The following is a 15,828-nucleotide window of genomic DNA, read 5'->3' on the forward strand; positions in this document are numbered from 1 at the left end:
AATTTTCACTGTTGCCATTAGGCTAACTTGCCCCGTTTGTCGTCGTCATCATCATTACTAGCACTATTTATGATCATGTCTATATTTGCTATAATTGACTGTCACCTCCGTTGCTATTATTAGTATTGATAGTGGTATTGATAGTTAGTATTATGTTCCTTGCTATAAATATCTGTTATATCATTCAAATGTAAATTCTTTTAGATTTCTTTGGACTTCAGCAAGCATGATACTTGTTCATTTACTCTGTATGAAATGACGGTTAATATAAAAAAAGTCAACTGGCTGTTGACTATGCTGTATTTGCAGAGATTGAAATTATGTTAAAAATAAGTCTAGCCTATTGTAATTAATCGAAAGTAACAACCGAATCTGAAGCATAAACCAAGGCACAAGATACTCTTACAATCTTATCTAATGTAGTGTTATCTGAACCAGAATTCTTAAGGAGGGAAATCGGAATTAAAGCTTTCAAGAATAATGTATTTTTGTCGCAATGTACCGATCATTCGCTCCACGTGTATACGCGCAGCTGCAATTGTCCTTGTCTTTTCGATATCCACTGCATCCAGTTGGTTCTCATTACGGGTGAATGCTGGTACCTGTAATGTTGTGCCTCGTGATGCGATATTTTCCTCTACTACGAATCCTCTGTCGGCCAAAACCAATTGACCAGACATTAAGAAGTTAAGATACCCACCTGTGCTCAGTGATATATTTCTCTGATGTTCATCCTCCCCAGCCGTTTGAGATGAATGAAATGAATCCTCGCGGCGTGATACTTATGAAGGAATGTTACTGTATTATGGGATTTGTATGATGAATATGTCTGAGCTCTGGCCTTAAGATCACTTGGCCTTTCACAGATGAATGACATTTGGAAAAGGCCAGAAAACAAGCAGCGGTACCAATCGATCATTCATAACGTTAATTGTATCACAGAATATTTGGGAGATATACATTAAAAATATATCCGAGAAACTGATCATTCATTCATTCATTTAAATACTCCAGCACACTCGCATTCGCGAGTATTTTTTGGAGCGTGCGCGTCCGTGTTAGAAGAGAAAGAAAAAGAGTGTGCTTGGAAAATTCAATTAATAATAATAATAAAAGATACAATGTACATTTTAAAAACACTTAATCGGATTTTGGAATAAATCTAGGGATATGTCACAGATACTAGCCTCCTGAAGGATTCAGGTGACTAGGTCAGGACAACTGATGCAGGGAGAGTATTCCAATGGGCTATTGTTTTTGGAAAGAAAGAGTACTTGTAGCAGTCACGTGTTGCTCTTATGGTCATGAAACGGAGGGGATGGCCACGACCTGTGAGGCGCGTGGGTTGGGCCAGATTCGCAGGTAGGGGGACTGCCACAAGGCAGTAAACAATTTTATACATGAGTGTTAGTCGGCCTATAGCTCTGCGCTCATCGAGGGTCGGCCAGCCGAGTATGGCACTTAGGTGTCGAGCATGGCACTAACACTGGCTTGGGGGCTGTAATTGTCAAGGACCCACCGTGCAGCCCTGCGCTGTACTTGTTCAATGGTGCTGATTTGCGACTTGAGATAAGGGTCCCATGCAGCTGCAGCATACTCGAGCTGTGGGCGGGCAAGGGCCTTGTAAGCAGTCCCTCTGATTTTGGGGTTTGGTGTTTTGATATTACGTTTGATGAAACCAAGGGATTTATTTTGAGTTGTGGATATACGTGATACATGATGGTTCCACTTTAGCGAATGGTCGATGTCCACGCCTAGGTATCGTGCATAATACACCGACTGAAGTGTATGGCCATGTAGCATGTAGAATGTAGGGATGGGCTTTCGTGTGGTTTTATGGATTACTTGGCATTTGGTGGGATTAAACTCCATATCCCATAGGTCCTCCCAGGCCTCAAGCCTTGTAAGGTCACTATGTAGTGTGTTCTGGTCTGTGGGTTTTAATATTGTGAGGTAGATGGCAGTGTCATCCGCAAATAGACGGACACTGCTCTTCAGGCTTTTCGGGAGGTCGTTGATGTACATGAGGAAGAGTAACGGGCCCAGAACTGAGCCCTGTGGAACTCCTGATATTACCGGAATAGGAGAGGAATGTTCGCCAGATACAACGACTGTTTGGAAGCGGTGGGAAAGGAAGCATTTGAACCAGTCGACTGTTTTTGGCTCAACACCATGTTTTCTGAGCTTGTGGAGAAGTTTGTTGTGGTTGACTTTGTCAAAGGCTTTACTGAAATCTAGTAGGATCTATCTGTTTGCTGGCCTGGGTGGTACGAGAATGGTCATCGATCAGGGAGATCAGTTGTGATTCACAAGATGATCTCTTCTCTCGGAAACCATGTTGGAGATCGTACAGAATATTGTTTCGGGCAAGGTGCGTGTTGAGATTTGAGACTATGATATGTTCCATCAATTTAGATAGGATGCAGGTAAGAGAGATGGGTCTGTAGTTTGCTGCTTTGGATTTGTCCCCTTTTTTGAAGATTGGGGTGACGAGGGCTGCGGTCCAGTCAGCCGGGAGTTTGCCAGAATCGCATGATGTTTGGAAAATTTTTGTGATAATTTGGGCCAATGCGCTATGGAGTTCTTTTAGTAGTCGAGGATGAATTTGGTCTGGGCCGCAAGCCTTTTCAGGGTTTAGGTTACGCAGGAGGCGATCAACTCCTTTTCGTGTAAATGCTGGTTTGCCTTGGACTTCGGCGTAGACTATGTCGTGGTCTCCTAAGGGGGGTAAGGTGGTTACTTTGTTGACTAGTGTTGGGTTATTTGTTAGGAAAAGGTCAAGGGTATTATTGCCTCTAGTTGGCTGCGTAACTATTTGTGTGAGGCTGAAGTCATATATAAGGGTGATAAATTCCTCATAGATACCTTATTCTGACTATCATGGATTTTTGGTTCACAATCTTGCCATGAAATGTTTGGCAGGTTGAAATCACCAAGGATCCAGATATTATTATCTTTTGGTATTTTCGACAGGGATTCCCTAAGGTTGGCGAGGCTATTGTGGTCATTTTCTTGTGGTTTGTAGTATGCGCCATGAAGATGGGTTTGCTCCTAGTAAGTTGTAGTTTATCCCTTAGTATTTCACACTTAGTCTGCAGTTGGGGTTGGGCTGAACAGACAAGGTTTGGATAGCTACTCCCCCTCCACGTGTGTTGTTACGATCTAGTCTGAATGGGGTATATCCTAGGGAGGGAGGAAAAATTGCGCCATTTGCTTTATCTTCAGATAGCCAGGCTTCTGTGCCTACGACTATGTCCGGTTTAACGGAGTCCAGTAGTTGGTAGAAAGATGGAAGTTTGTTGTTGGTTGACTGAAAGGTTATATTAAGTACTTTCAGGGCTCTAGGTTGGCGCTGTTGATTCAAAGTATTTTTTATACATTTCTTGTGGAGATTTGAGAACTGATGGGGGGTTAGGTTCCGACCCTTTAATGGGGGTGGATGTGAGTGGTCCTTCAGTTTCATCTGCAAGTTCATCATCAGCGAGTAGGGAGAAGGAATTTGGAGAGGAAAAACTGGAAGAGGTAGAGGATGATGCAATTGGTGCATTAAAAATATCTGTAGTGATCGCTTAAGGATGGGGAGGAACAACCATATGGCACGATGTCGATTGGTCAAAGCCATGCAGGCAGGCTAAGGGTTCGAAATGAAATTTGTTTTTAGATAAACATGTCTTATAAGTTGATAGATAAAACTTTACAGTCAATTAAACCCAAGGCCTACCCACCTGATATAAAATGACTGCTGCATAGCCTAGTGTTGTCTTTTGGCACACAATTGTTCCTCTTAATAGCGGCTAGCCACCTGCTTCGACGTAAATATTCTCGTGGTATGCGGTACCGGTAACAAGAAAGTTTCATCTACGAATCGGCGCAATCAGCCTGAAAACGAACTAGGCCGCGAACCGTAAATTATCGGCCGTCAGTTTTCAAGTTTGTTTACATCCGTTGCCAAGCCCCCACAAAGCCTTCATGAATTCTTACCGCAGTTGGAGACGCCACTGTACGTTACTTACAGCTAATTTAACTAGCGGTGATACCGTCTCTCGTGATGGGCGGTTTTATTGAGTAGGCCGAGTACTAGTCGAATTTTTGGGAGGCTTACCAACCAATTCTTACCAACCAACATGGTGGCATATAAGGTTGCTAAGAAGCGTGACGTCACGTCAAACACGCTAGGTATGGGTCGAGCTAAATAACATCTTCTAGTCACCTTTATATTTTCTTTCCGATAACATTATAAGTGTTGCATATTTATCCCTTACTTTTTCTAATACATTGTGTGGATATGCCAATCAGTTATCATGGGCTTGCAGGATTGCTATCATAGCGATTGATAACTTGCAAGGGGAGAACTTCGATAACTTTCGTTAGAAACTTTCTTGGGCTCTAATATATACACAATTAATGCAGTAATAAATAGGTTCCTTTCGTTTATTGGTGATATCGTTTTCTTTGTTTTATGATTTAGTATTTCATTGGTTTAGTTATTTCAGTTATTTCGTGTTTGGTCTCGAAAAAGGTACTCATGCGTGGCATAGTGCTGATGACAATTCACATCATTCTTTATTGACACAATTGAAATTTCACAATAAAACACTTTCACGTCTTTGAAATTAATTTTCCTTTACTTTCACTGGGTGCTTGCATAAGCGGCCATTTGAAAAGAAATCGTTGTACACATGTATGAACATTTATACGTTTTCTGTTTAAAACTTAAAACCGCTATTCTGTTAGATAAATTCTGAATTCAATTGACCGGTTTGACTGGTTCCCTATCTCTTCAGAGAGCCAGGGGGCGATAGTTTATTTTCGCATTTAACTTTATCGGATGATTGTAGTGGATTTTCATTTGAAGGAAATGCAACTTATTCTTGCTTAATGTCTTTATAATTTAATAAGAAAAATCGTGGCTCCTATCTAGTTTACCTAGTAGCTCCTGTTTAGTTCACCTAGTGTTCACTTCTCCTCACCTGAAGTCACTCGAGTTAGTCACGTTTTTTTTCCTTCAGCTGTAAATTGTTCTATACAGCATAATTATATCAACACAATCTCATCACATATGTAATCTAGCAATTATCAACATAGGCCCTATGATAGATTCCGAAAAGACACCACAATATTCAAATAACAACCATCTATAAAAGCTTGCACTAACTTGGTCCACGTCTACAATAAAACCATTCCGATTTAAAAAGTTATCAGTTCGTAGTTCAATTAATTTTAGTACAGAAATACAAACCACCAAGCTTTCAGTACAACCATGACAGCAAGCCCATTTTAAGAATTTCTTTCTTGTTTTTTTTTGATAGCACATCAGAAATTTACTCGTCTGCCAATTTGGAAGAACGAGTCATCAGAGGCTACGAAGCCTTATGCTCTCTCGAAATGTAAGCTCAACGTCTGGAATCAGGTGCTATTAGGTGTTTCGGTGGCGATATGTTAAATTAAATTTGTATTTAATGTAAAGTGTATTATATATTTGGACGGCTGTAAATAACAACATATACAATTCCAAATATATGTTACTTTGAAATGAACTTTTTATACAATTCATTGCTAAGGACTAGGAAATTATGATCAATACTCACCTCCATTGTATTTTTTCATCGAAAGTATTCCAGATTGGTTCATACATCTATAGCCAATGCAGTTAGTTGTAGTAATGCCATTTTCTTTTAGGCATGTGCCGCCTGGTAGCAAACATCCTGTAAATAGAATTTATGAAATATACCACGCTGGCGGTTTAATTAAACGGGAAGAAAAGTGATAGCAAGGTAATATCACGGGAACCAGATAATAAAGACGAGGATATAATGAGCCTTTTCCTCGAGCTGGTAGTTATTCAACGTTTCTACTATATTCTAATCATCTTTGGGTATACTGAGGTACAACAGGAATTTTGATATATTTATATACGACCCAGAACAAAACTAAGGGATCATAAACATAGAGCATGTCCGCTTGGACCTACTCTCGATTATTACAATGCAGACTGTAATATTATGATCGTATCGTCTCTATTTTTAAGGATGACACCTTTTAGCCCACTTGGGACTTTAGTCCCAGCAGGCTATTGCGTTCACTTTTCGTCCGTCCGTTCGTTAGTTCCTTCGTCCGATCATCCGACACATCTTCAGCCCAAGAACTGGCCCTGTCAGATTAAAAATAGCCGACTTGCAGCCATTTTTGTAGCCAAAATCGGCACTTTTTACACATTTTTTAACTTTTTGAGGGAAATTTTGAAGATGAGTCAACTGATCAAAAACCTTGATCTTTCGTATATATTTGAATCCCCCAAGAGCCCATCAGCATAGGAAAAAATTGGGTCGATCGTCCTATGACCTTTTTAGAAGCCAAAATTGTCAATTTTTTCCCGAATTCTGATTCCTGTAGCTTCCTACTAGTTTACATTTCTCATTGCAATTTGTGATGGGTATTCTTTGGAAAGGGATCTTTTATACCTGAGACAGGTGTTTTTGATCAGCAAATTATGACGCAATTGGCGGCCATCTTGGTGTCATCAGTACTCATTCGTAGGTGGGAAAAATTTTTTCCACATTACTTTGATACCTAAGTATATTCTGGCACGATCAATTGGAAAGTTGTGGCTCATCACGTGTTCTTATATTTTTGTGAGTTTCAATGTCGTTGGTTTTTGTATATGTCACCAGGGGGCGTTGAATAATACAATAACTTAGTATTTCTATATCATAGTTGTACCAATGCATATTTTGTTTCCACAATCGATAGCAAAGTTGTAGGTTATGACATCGTCTATGATTGTGGTTGGTTTTAAGCACATTAGTTATGCTATATGGTCACCAGGGGGCGTTGAAAAGTAGAATTACTTAGTATTTCATCATTATATTGGTTCCTAGGTATATTTTGTTACCATGATCAATTGCAAAGTTTTAGTTCATGGCATGTTCTATGATTGTGGTGAGATCCAAGATCATTGGGTTTTGCATATGGTCACCAGAGGGTGTTGAATAGAAGATTAACTTAGAATTACCATATTAAATTACTTACGAGGCATATTTTGTTATCGCAATCAAATACAAAATCGTAGCTAATGACATGTTCTATGATTTTGATGCGTTTCAAGGTCATTGGTTTTTTATATGATCACAAGAGAAGGCGTTGAATGTTGAAATTGTTAGATTGGTGAGCACTTCCAAAGTGGACATGGTGTCACTGGACTGCTAGTTTAGTTCTGTTTCTAACTGTTTCTACGAAGAGTTATTTGGTATCGTTATAGAGAAACACTCTTAGACCGATTCCTAGTCAATTCATTCATAGAAAGACGTTGAATTCTAAAATATTACCCTTCCATAACAATATTTATCTTAGAATCTGGCTCAGATAAGTCGACGGTGTACTTACGACGATGGACGATGTTCTCTTTGAATCTTTGTACACATTTTTGTCTTTCAGGTTCGAACCAGTATCAAACGATAAAATACCCCTTCCTAATATTTTGATGTTTAATTGTGTCTTTGTTTTGGAATTCTCGATTTATGGAAACCCACCGACTACCAGACCTCCATTTTTGTATGGTCGACGACCATATTGGCATCGTAGCTGGCTCACAGGTGGTCTCCGCTGTGCTGTCACGCGCTGATACACTCAAAAGGTTGATAATAAACTGGGCGGTGTGGTTTAGACCGACTGGGAAAGGGAACAGCCGAGATACTGACATTTGCACGCATTGATGTCATTTTTACAAACACACGAAGTTTGTCTTTTTGGTGGGGATGCCCGCCTTAAAGGGACAGCAGTGCTTTATGTACACACGGAGAGTTAAGCGTGTCCCGCATCGTGTAAACACAGACTGAGTCGGATTTAAAGACGAAAAATGCCCAGTTCGGTGAGCGTATAGTAGGAAAAAAGAAATGATAAACTTGAATTTATTATCACTCACAATGACATCTCCTCATACATCCACCCACTACTAGTCAATCTTAAACTCTGTCTTCGACCATATGGACCTTCCGGTCCTCTTGTTATTTTGCTTCTCCTGGTATCAAGCTTGATTTAGCTCAAGGATTATTTCTTCGAGCCCTGAAAATTTGCGACCATTCATATTTGCCTAATGAAATACGACATGTTAACTATTTGCTCAGAAAACTTGACTAGAACCCGGTAGCCTGATTTTATTTAAAAAGCTCTTCTTAAGGCTCGCTATTCTGAGTTTAGGAATAATAACTTGAGTACTCACGCGTTGGTCACGGATAAACAGCCTATCATTGTACCGTATGTACCTTTACTCGAAAACTCGCAAGTCCCTATTCGGGATAATGAAGTAAATCCTTGCAGCGATAGGATTTTAAGATATTCAAGAATCTGCTCTTAGAATTGAAAATTCAAATATCTGTGCAAATCTCAACCACGACACATTTGGCAAACCAATTGGGGAATTGATACGCTGTCCATGCGCAGCGGTATCCGCCCCATCAATACGTTCACAGGCGAACGCGAAGCCGTATGGACCGCCTGACACTGATCCAATTGTTTACCAGAACTTAAAAGTGGATAAATGAACAATATCAACACAAGGTATTTCTGTCATATCTTAAAATGATTTGCAGTTCAAAATATTTAGCGTCATTCTCGCGAGATTATCAACAACCTGTAAGTAAAATCCAAGCCCCTGTGCTGAAAGCCTCTTGAAGCAGATGAATGACAGCCGCAGAAAAAAACTTATCTGCTAAGCTGTGCCATGCAATTCAGAATGATTGGAATCGTAGAAGATTTAAATACAAAGGCCTATATTGCATCGTCTGATTTGAACCTAATATGTACCCACTATTCTCAATAAATCAGTTTGGCTTTGGTTTTCCTCGCTGTCGGACGTGCTTTAACAGTTGTGGTTAGGGTTAGGGTTATAATATATATATATATATATATATATATATATATATATATATATATATATATATATATATATATATATATATATATATATATATATATATATATATATATATATATATATATGCCACTTATGCCATTTATGCTAATCATTTAATATATAACTATTATTTTTATGGATTATTAAAAAATGATATCTAATATATTTATTATAAAGTATTATGATGTAATTATCACCTTTATAAAATATGAAATATAATATCTAATATATATATTGTATCATTTTGAAATATAGAATATATAATTGGATGAATATGATTCATGCCATGATGCTATTCATCCAATTCATTTAATATATAAATATTATTTATATAAAATATAACAAATATCAAAGAAACAACAGTTGCTGAGAATGCAGATTATGAAAATAAGCAAATTAATTGAATTAATTTCAAATAAGAAATATTGGAAGAAAGTAAAAAACATTTAAAAAATATGGAAAATATTATGAAAATAATTACAGATGAAGAATATCCAAGAATAAGTATAGATTCACAAGTTCAATTCAAAAAATCAGAAGTTAAACCAATATATAATATTCAATCTAATTCACAACATATTATTTCAAAACAACATATCGTGATGATTTAGATAAATGTTATAATGACGTAAAAAAAAAATAGAAGAGACACATTTTGAAGGATCTGGTTTGATAATTGATGAAATTATATTTATGACTTAAAATTTTTAAAATACAAAATATGATAGATTAAGTTAATCAAAACCAATAGATGAAAATAATCTATTATATTATAAAGATGATAATATAAATGCACCGAGTTATATTAAAGTTACCATTTAAAACTAATGCTGTCATAAATGTACAATATTTTGATGATAAATGTTTATATTGTAAGTTGTTTACATCCAGCAAATCATAATATTTGTAGATTAACACACTATAAACAGTTTGAAAATAATTATAGGATAGATAATTTTCCTGTTAAAATTAAACCAATTCCAAAAATAAAAAGAGATAATAATGTGAAAATAAATGTATTCGATTTAATTGATTACCAAATAAATATGGTAATAATATAAAACATTTTACATTTGAACCTTTAGAACCTTTATATTTATCAGAAGATTATGATAAAATGATGTTATAGATATATTATAATTATAAAAAATGATTTTACGTGGATAAAAATATTGTTTTTTAGACTTTTTAAATTAAATTTTAATTCTGAAACAAGAAGCCCATGGGCCTTGAAGCATTGGTAGATTATACTTTGGTATTAAGTGGTTATAATGTTTTACATCTGCCGGCAAATCTTCTATGACGATGTTGATTGGGAGGACCACAGACTTAAAGGTCTATTTGTCTAGTACGATTTTATTCCTAAAAAAATGAATTTATTTTCTGCCGAACGATTTAGTCTAGGCTATTTCTACTGTTAAACAAAAAAAGATTACAAAAAAAGGAATTAAACCTGAAAATCATTTTCATACATAAATTTTAATGGTTACTCAAGAAAATAAATTTAATTCTGTTATTCATTATAGAATGTTAAAATTCTATCTAAAACAAGCAATGATATTTAAAACAGTACATAGATATATTTCATTTTGTCAATCTAAATGGTTAGAAAAATATATAGATTTTAACACAAAACAAAGAACAATATCTAAAACAGATTAAGAAAAAAACTTTTTTTAATTAATGAATAATGTGTTCCACGAAAAAACATATGAAAATATAGCTGCGAAGCAGCGATGACGGGTTTTCTGCAAAGCCATTCAGAAAGTTGGGAATTGTAGTAAATTGAAATATCGATACATAGAATCAAATGCATTGACAGATTCGAACCTAATATGCTACCACTGTGTAAACGTTAAATATGATCAGGTTTGAAACCGAACATACGCGGACGTACAATCAACAAATATTAATTTATTTGACCAGGCATTTATTTTGGCATTCAAACATCATGATACTGTATTATCACCATGCTTAAAAATGGATCTGTCCTATTAAGAACTCATCTTAAGCACCTGCTGAGTCGATAGATTGAGTGGATTTACAGATAAGAACGTATTATGATTTAGAATAGATTTAAGAAGTTAATGTTTTTATTGAAATATTTGAATAAATACATATATTGTAGTGTAGATTCAATCAATAAATTATGAATTGATCTGGTCTGGGTTTTCGGCTGATGTTGATTTTGGCTTTTATGGATTACAAATTCTATAGTGATAAACAATTGATACCTGCAACATGTCTGTAAATCAAACCTATTCCGCTAGTTGCGTGTGTTTCCTAATAAACGGTAGAGTCACTCTTGATCTGAGTTATTAGAAATATAATGTTCATTTAGTTATAGAAATTCATTGCCTTTTTGGAAATTCTGTAATAATATTTGTTCTGTCCCAATTTTTATTACTGTATGAACCAATGATATGCTTTGTAAATATGATGTAATAAAATAAATTTGAATTTGAATTAAATTTGAACATGAGAATCAAGCATAACTTGTGTTTTTTTCAACTTGTCTTTTGTTCCAGAGTTTCAATTACAATCAAATCCAAATTGGCTAAAAAATACATAGGACTAAATGAAATGAACCGTTAGTTACTGCAAACCTATTCCAGTGTTATGTCGATCGTGTTGAATCACTTTCCTTGAGTTGAAAGAATCAGATCTTCTATAGTGCAACATCGGTCGAAGAGAGATATCTTGGTGTTGACTCTCCTTGACCATCTAACTGCATGCATTCGACATTGGAATCAGCATCATACCCATTTGAACTGCAAAATATTCATACAACATGAAAACCTACAGTACATGTATACAGTAATCAAACTTTCACCGATGTTGGATATTTGAATGAACGTTGGGCTTATTTCAGTATTCTAAAGCAGGAAATAATAAGACCAATCAATAGGCCCTATTCCCATTGGAACAATTGTATAATGCATACGCTGTACCATCAGTCAGTCACTTATCAGTCAAGAATGGAGAAATCGGTATACCAAACCTACGAACAGCAAAATGTACAGGCCTACAATGATTTCGGGTATACAAGCCGTGACCACATTGACTAATTATGTCAGCAGGTCAGAGAAGGCCTGGCCAAATTTAATCACATGACTCAAATCAATTAGCCTTTCTGCGTGTGAATACTTCACTGTATTGTGGGATCATTCATTTATTACGTACGCATTAGGGGAGGGGGAGGGGTCAGGTAAATTACGTACTGTAATGCTTAATGTACATGAAAAAATGGCAGATTTTGCGTACAGAGGGGGAGGGGGTTGAAATAATCAAATTTTATGCGTACGTAATAAATGAATGATCCCTGTTTTAAAAATAGGCCTATCGAGTGAATTAGTAAATAGACTGAATTAGACTTTGACTAGTCCTGGCCAAATCCTATCCATGTTATAATTGCACCAGTTATAGTAACATCACTGTAGGGCCGACGAGAGGGAAAAAGTTGTGTTTGTAGTACATAGGCATGGTAGGCTTGTCGTACTCACTTAATACCCGGTACTTAAAACGCTGTTGTTACCAGTACGGTGATTTCTACAGGTTAGCCGTATGTGAGTATGTTGACGCTCAGACTTGCAATATTGGGATTCGAAACGAAACGAAAAAAAATCCAGTTGTAGTCCAGTGATTTACCCACTGTGCCACAGAACGTAACTGCAGGTCGGATGAAATTTGATTTACAAATAGCCTAGCCTCACCTAACCCAAACTCTATTCTTTCACGCATATTGCACGTTTGCATATTTTAGGAACTCACTTACGGCCTTTTTAGGGAACTCACGTACGGTTAAACTGTGGATATCACCGTACAGTCACTGGCACGTACGGGTAACAACTTCGTACTTAAAAAATGGTATTGCTACTAGAGGAACTCACGTACGGCGTCAGTAGGGAACTCACGTACGATTAACCTGTGGAGATCACCGTACAGTCACGTACGAGTAACAACTACGTACTTACTGGTATTGACTACTATATAATAGACCTATAGACAAATAAATACCGGTACTGTGGTAGGCTTTCTTAGCTTCCACACTTCACAACCAAACCAACTGACCAACCAGTATATTTATTCCCAGTACGCACCAACCGGCACAGGCCTAACACTGTTTGTCAACTGTGTGTACCGTAGTAGGCTATCGATAATCACCTGATACTTTTCTGTCGTTTGTTTTCTCTCTGAGACGAACGTAATTCTGCAAAAGGTTGAAAGCCTGTTTTGGTCGATGGCTAGTGACGTCATCAAGATCGCCTTTTTGTTACCCCCACAGCTAAACAACTCACTTTTAACGGTTACCCGCTGAATTTGAATTTGCCGTCAAGTGTAGTCTTGCTGGCTGTTGATTAAAAGATTGTGAATCATGTTTTCCGAACGTGTTAAGCTTGTCTCCGGACCAGTTGGTGGGAATATTGGTTTGAAAAAAGAGGTAGATTGCAAGATTATAAAAAACTCACTGGGTAACACCGTGCACGGTGGTGCAGGCGTCGCGACCGCGCGGCGGCAGGGCTTTTTAATTTTGGCTTTTGCCAGTTTTGGAGTCTTGTTATTGCCACCACGGCCACGTTACCACCACACTCACATTGTCGCTAGGCCTACTGTACTGCCACCACTTTACTTGCTACTAACTCGGCTAATTTGTCTTCATCCACGCTTACTCCCCCCCCCCTCCCAATGTTAACAAGTAATTTCTGCCAACCGAACCACCAGTCGCAGTAGCCGTAGGCAGTATACTATAGTGCAGTAGTGGGTACCCAGTGGCATGCCATTGCCATGCCACTGGGTATAGGCCTATGTTGCCCGTACACAGTCACCACCTATTAGGCCTTAAATATTCCAACAACCATTCCAAATCCAGCAACAAAAAATAAACAATAAATTTTAAGGCCTCGAAACAGAATGGTAGTTCCCTGTATTCAGAGTCAATGAAAAGGTATTTCTTGTTGCAGATAGATAGCCTAACCAATTTCATAATAAGTACTTTTCATTCCTTTATTTATATAGCCTAACTGTTCAATCCTGGCCCTGGCCACTGAGGGTGTATGCATTAGGTCTGGTCCCAGTTTCACTGAGCTAGTTAGCCAACAATTAAGCTGAGAAATTTTGTTAAGTGGCAATTCAGGGTCAGATCAGGAGAGTATACAGGGGTGTACACCCCTTAAAACTTTTAAGTTGCACTGAAATTTAAGGGGAAAATGAAAAATATCAACAAGTATTTTTAAAAAGCTTATATTCCAAAACATGTTCTCTGTAGGCCTACTTCCAAAATATAGGTGTTATGTTTTCTGGTGCCCTTTTGATTTTTATTTATATATGATACTGATACGTATGCCCTATTTTGGGCTGCACCCCTCCCTGAATCAGTCTGCCTGCAATTAAGAGGATGTTTATAGATAATTTGATTTAGAGGAATCTTTTTAATTTAGTGCCTGATGTTAGGCCTTCCACAGCCTGGTAGAGGTGGTTTAGGTGAACAAGTTAGTCTTCATACTGCAGGACTTTTAGGTGAAGGTGAAACTGGCCCTTGTTTATGCATAGGCTACTTACTGTGTGTGCACGCTTATCTTTATGCTTATTCAATTAGAATACCCATGTAGCTACCAAATAAGCACCGCTTCAGAAGTTTTTAGAAATTTTCACTTCAATAACACTGTGTTCTATTTTTGGGCACTAGCTACTATTATGCACAATTTTTTCAATCAATTCTATCACATTGATATACATATATGTGTCACTTCTTTTGCATATAGTAGGGTCTTACAGTAACCAGTGTGCTCTCTCACACCTCCCTGTGATATTGGCCTGAGACTGACAAATAATCTTTTTTGTAGCGTATTGGTCTCGTAGCAGACAGCATTTTAAAGTATGCTGGGCTAGATGGTGTAGGCTTATTTGAATGGACAAGGATCGTGTGCCCCGGAGGAACCATTGAAACATTGATGGAAGGTAATTTCTCGGTTCAGTACTGATTTATATTGTTCATTTTCATTGGGTTACTGATTAGTTGTATATTACAGAATTGAAAAAGGTGAAGATGCTGAATGTGGAACAACTAATCGTCCATGTTGGAACAAATAATATGACGCGTGATGTCCCGCTTGAGATTGTTCTGCGAAGACACGTTGAATTAATTCGATTGTTGCTCTATAAATGTACTGGGACCATCATTGTACCAGCTCTTTTTCCTCGATGTGATGAGTAAGTATCAAGAATAGATTTTTCTTGAAGTACTATATTTATGATCGATGTAATGATTTTTAAATTTCTTTCTTTTTTAAAGTTTCGATGCTGACTACTACTCATCCGATTTCAATAATTAAACTACCTACACTGACCTTATGTTGTTATCTTTTCATTGTTTACACTCCAAAGAATATATTTGAAGTTCAAGTGGCTGGAAATTGCCTCTAGAAATATTTTATTACCGCTTTTGTTTTACTAAAAAACGGTTCCTCGCGAGACTCACCCGCATGAAAAAATCAATATCTTAGCAACACAACAATGGATACCGCTCTGCGCGACTCGTGGTTATTTGACAAGTCATGAAAAATCGTTTCATACACAAAATGCGATGACAAAATGACTAAATAAACACAACAGTAAGAACAAGAAAGATCAGAGGTTTGCAATGATGGTTTATTTTTTGAAATCGGTTGAATGAGAGCTGAGTAGTGATGATATAATTAGAGTTGAATTAAAAAGAATTTAAAATCACCGCGTATATGGCTTCCGCGACTTAGTGTCAGGGGTCGCATTAGCGATATACCACTGACACTAAGGTTCTCAGTGAAGTTTATTGACGCATTTGGTTACATGAACTGATCAGCAATATACTTAAATGAAATAACCGGAATAACAAGAAATCAAAAATATTAAAGAGGTAACAAACAAATGCCCGTAAACCT

The 15,828-nt window shown here is 37.1% G+C and overlaps 1 protein-coding gene across 1 annotated transcript; it reads left to right on the top strand.

Moving 5' to 3' along the window:
- The first annotated feature begins 5,788 nt into the window (after positions 1-5,788).
- On the top strand, positions 5,789-15,243 carry LOC141900817 (uncharacterized). Its single transcript, XM_074787867.1, has 4 exons — positions 5,789-5,834; positions 14,755-14,869; positions 14,941-15,121; positions 15,204-15,243. Exons 1-4 carry the CDS (start codon positions 5,814-5,816, stop codon positions 15,241-15,243), a joined length of 357 nt encoding a protein of 118 aa, XP_074643968.1. The 5' UTR covers positions 5,789-5,813.
- Positions 15,244-15,828: the final 585 nt, after the last annotated feature.

Source organism: Tubulanus polymorphus, chromosome 2 (genome assembly GCF_964204645.1).
Source record: "Tubulanus polymorphus chromosome 2, tnTubPoly1.2, whole genome shotgun sequence".
Lineage (NCBI taxonomy): Eukaryota > Metazoa > Nemertea > Palaeonemertea > Tubulaniformes > Tubulanidae > Tubulanus > Tubulanus polymorphus.

Bases quoted from the DNA above. Each gene is read 5' to 3' on its own strand.
- LOC141900817 (XM_074787867.1), top strand. From the start codon at position 5,814: ATGAGCCTTTTCCTCGAGCTG. The intron at 5,835-14,754 runs GTAGTTATTCAA...TCTTTTTTGTAG, and splicing joins TGAGCCTTTTCCTCGAGCTG to CGTATTGGTCTCGTAGCAGA. The intron at 14,870-14,940 runs GTAATTTCTCGG...TGTATATTACAG, and splicing joins CATTGAAACATTGATGGAAG to AATTGAAAAAGGTGAAGATG.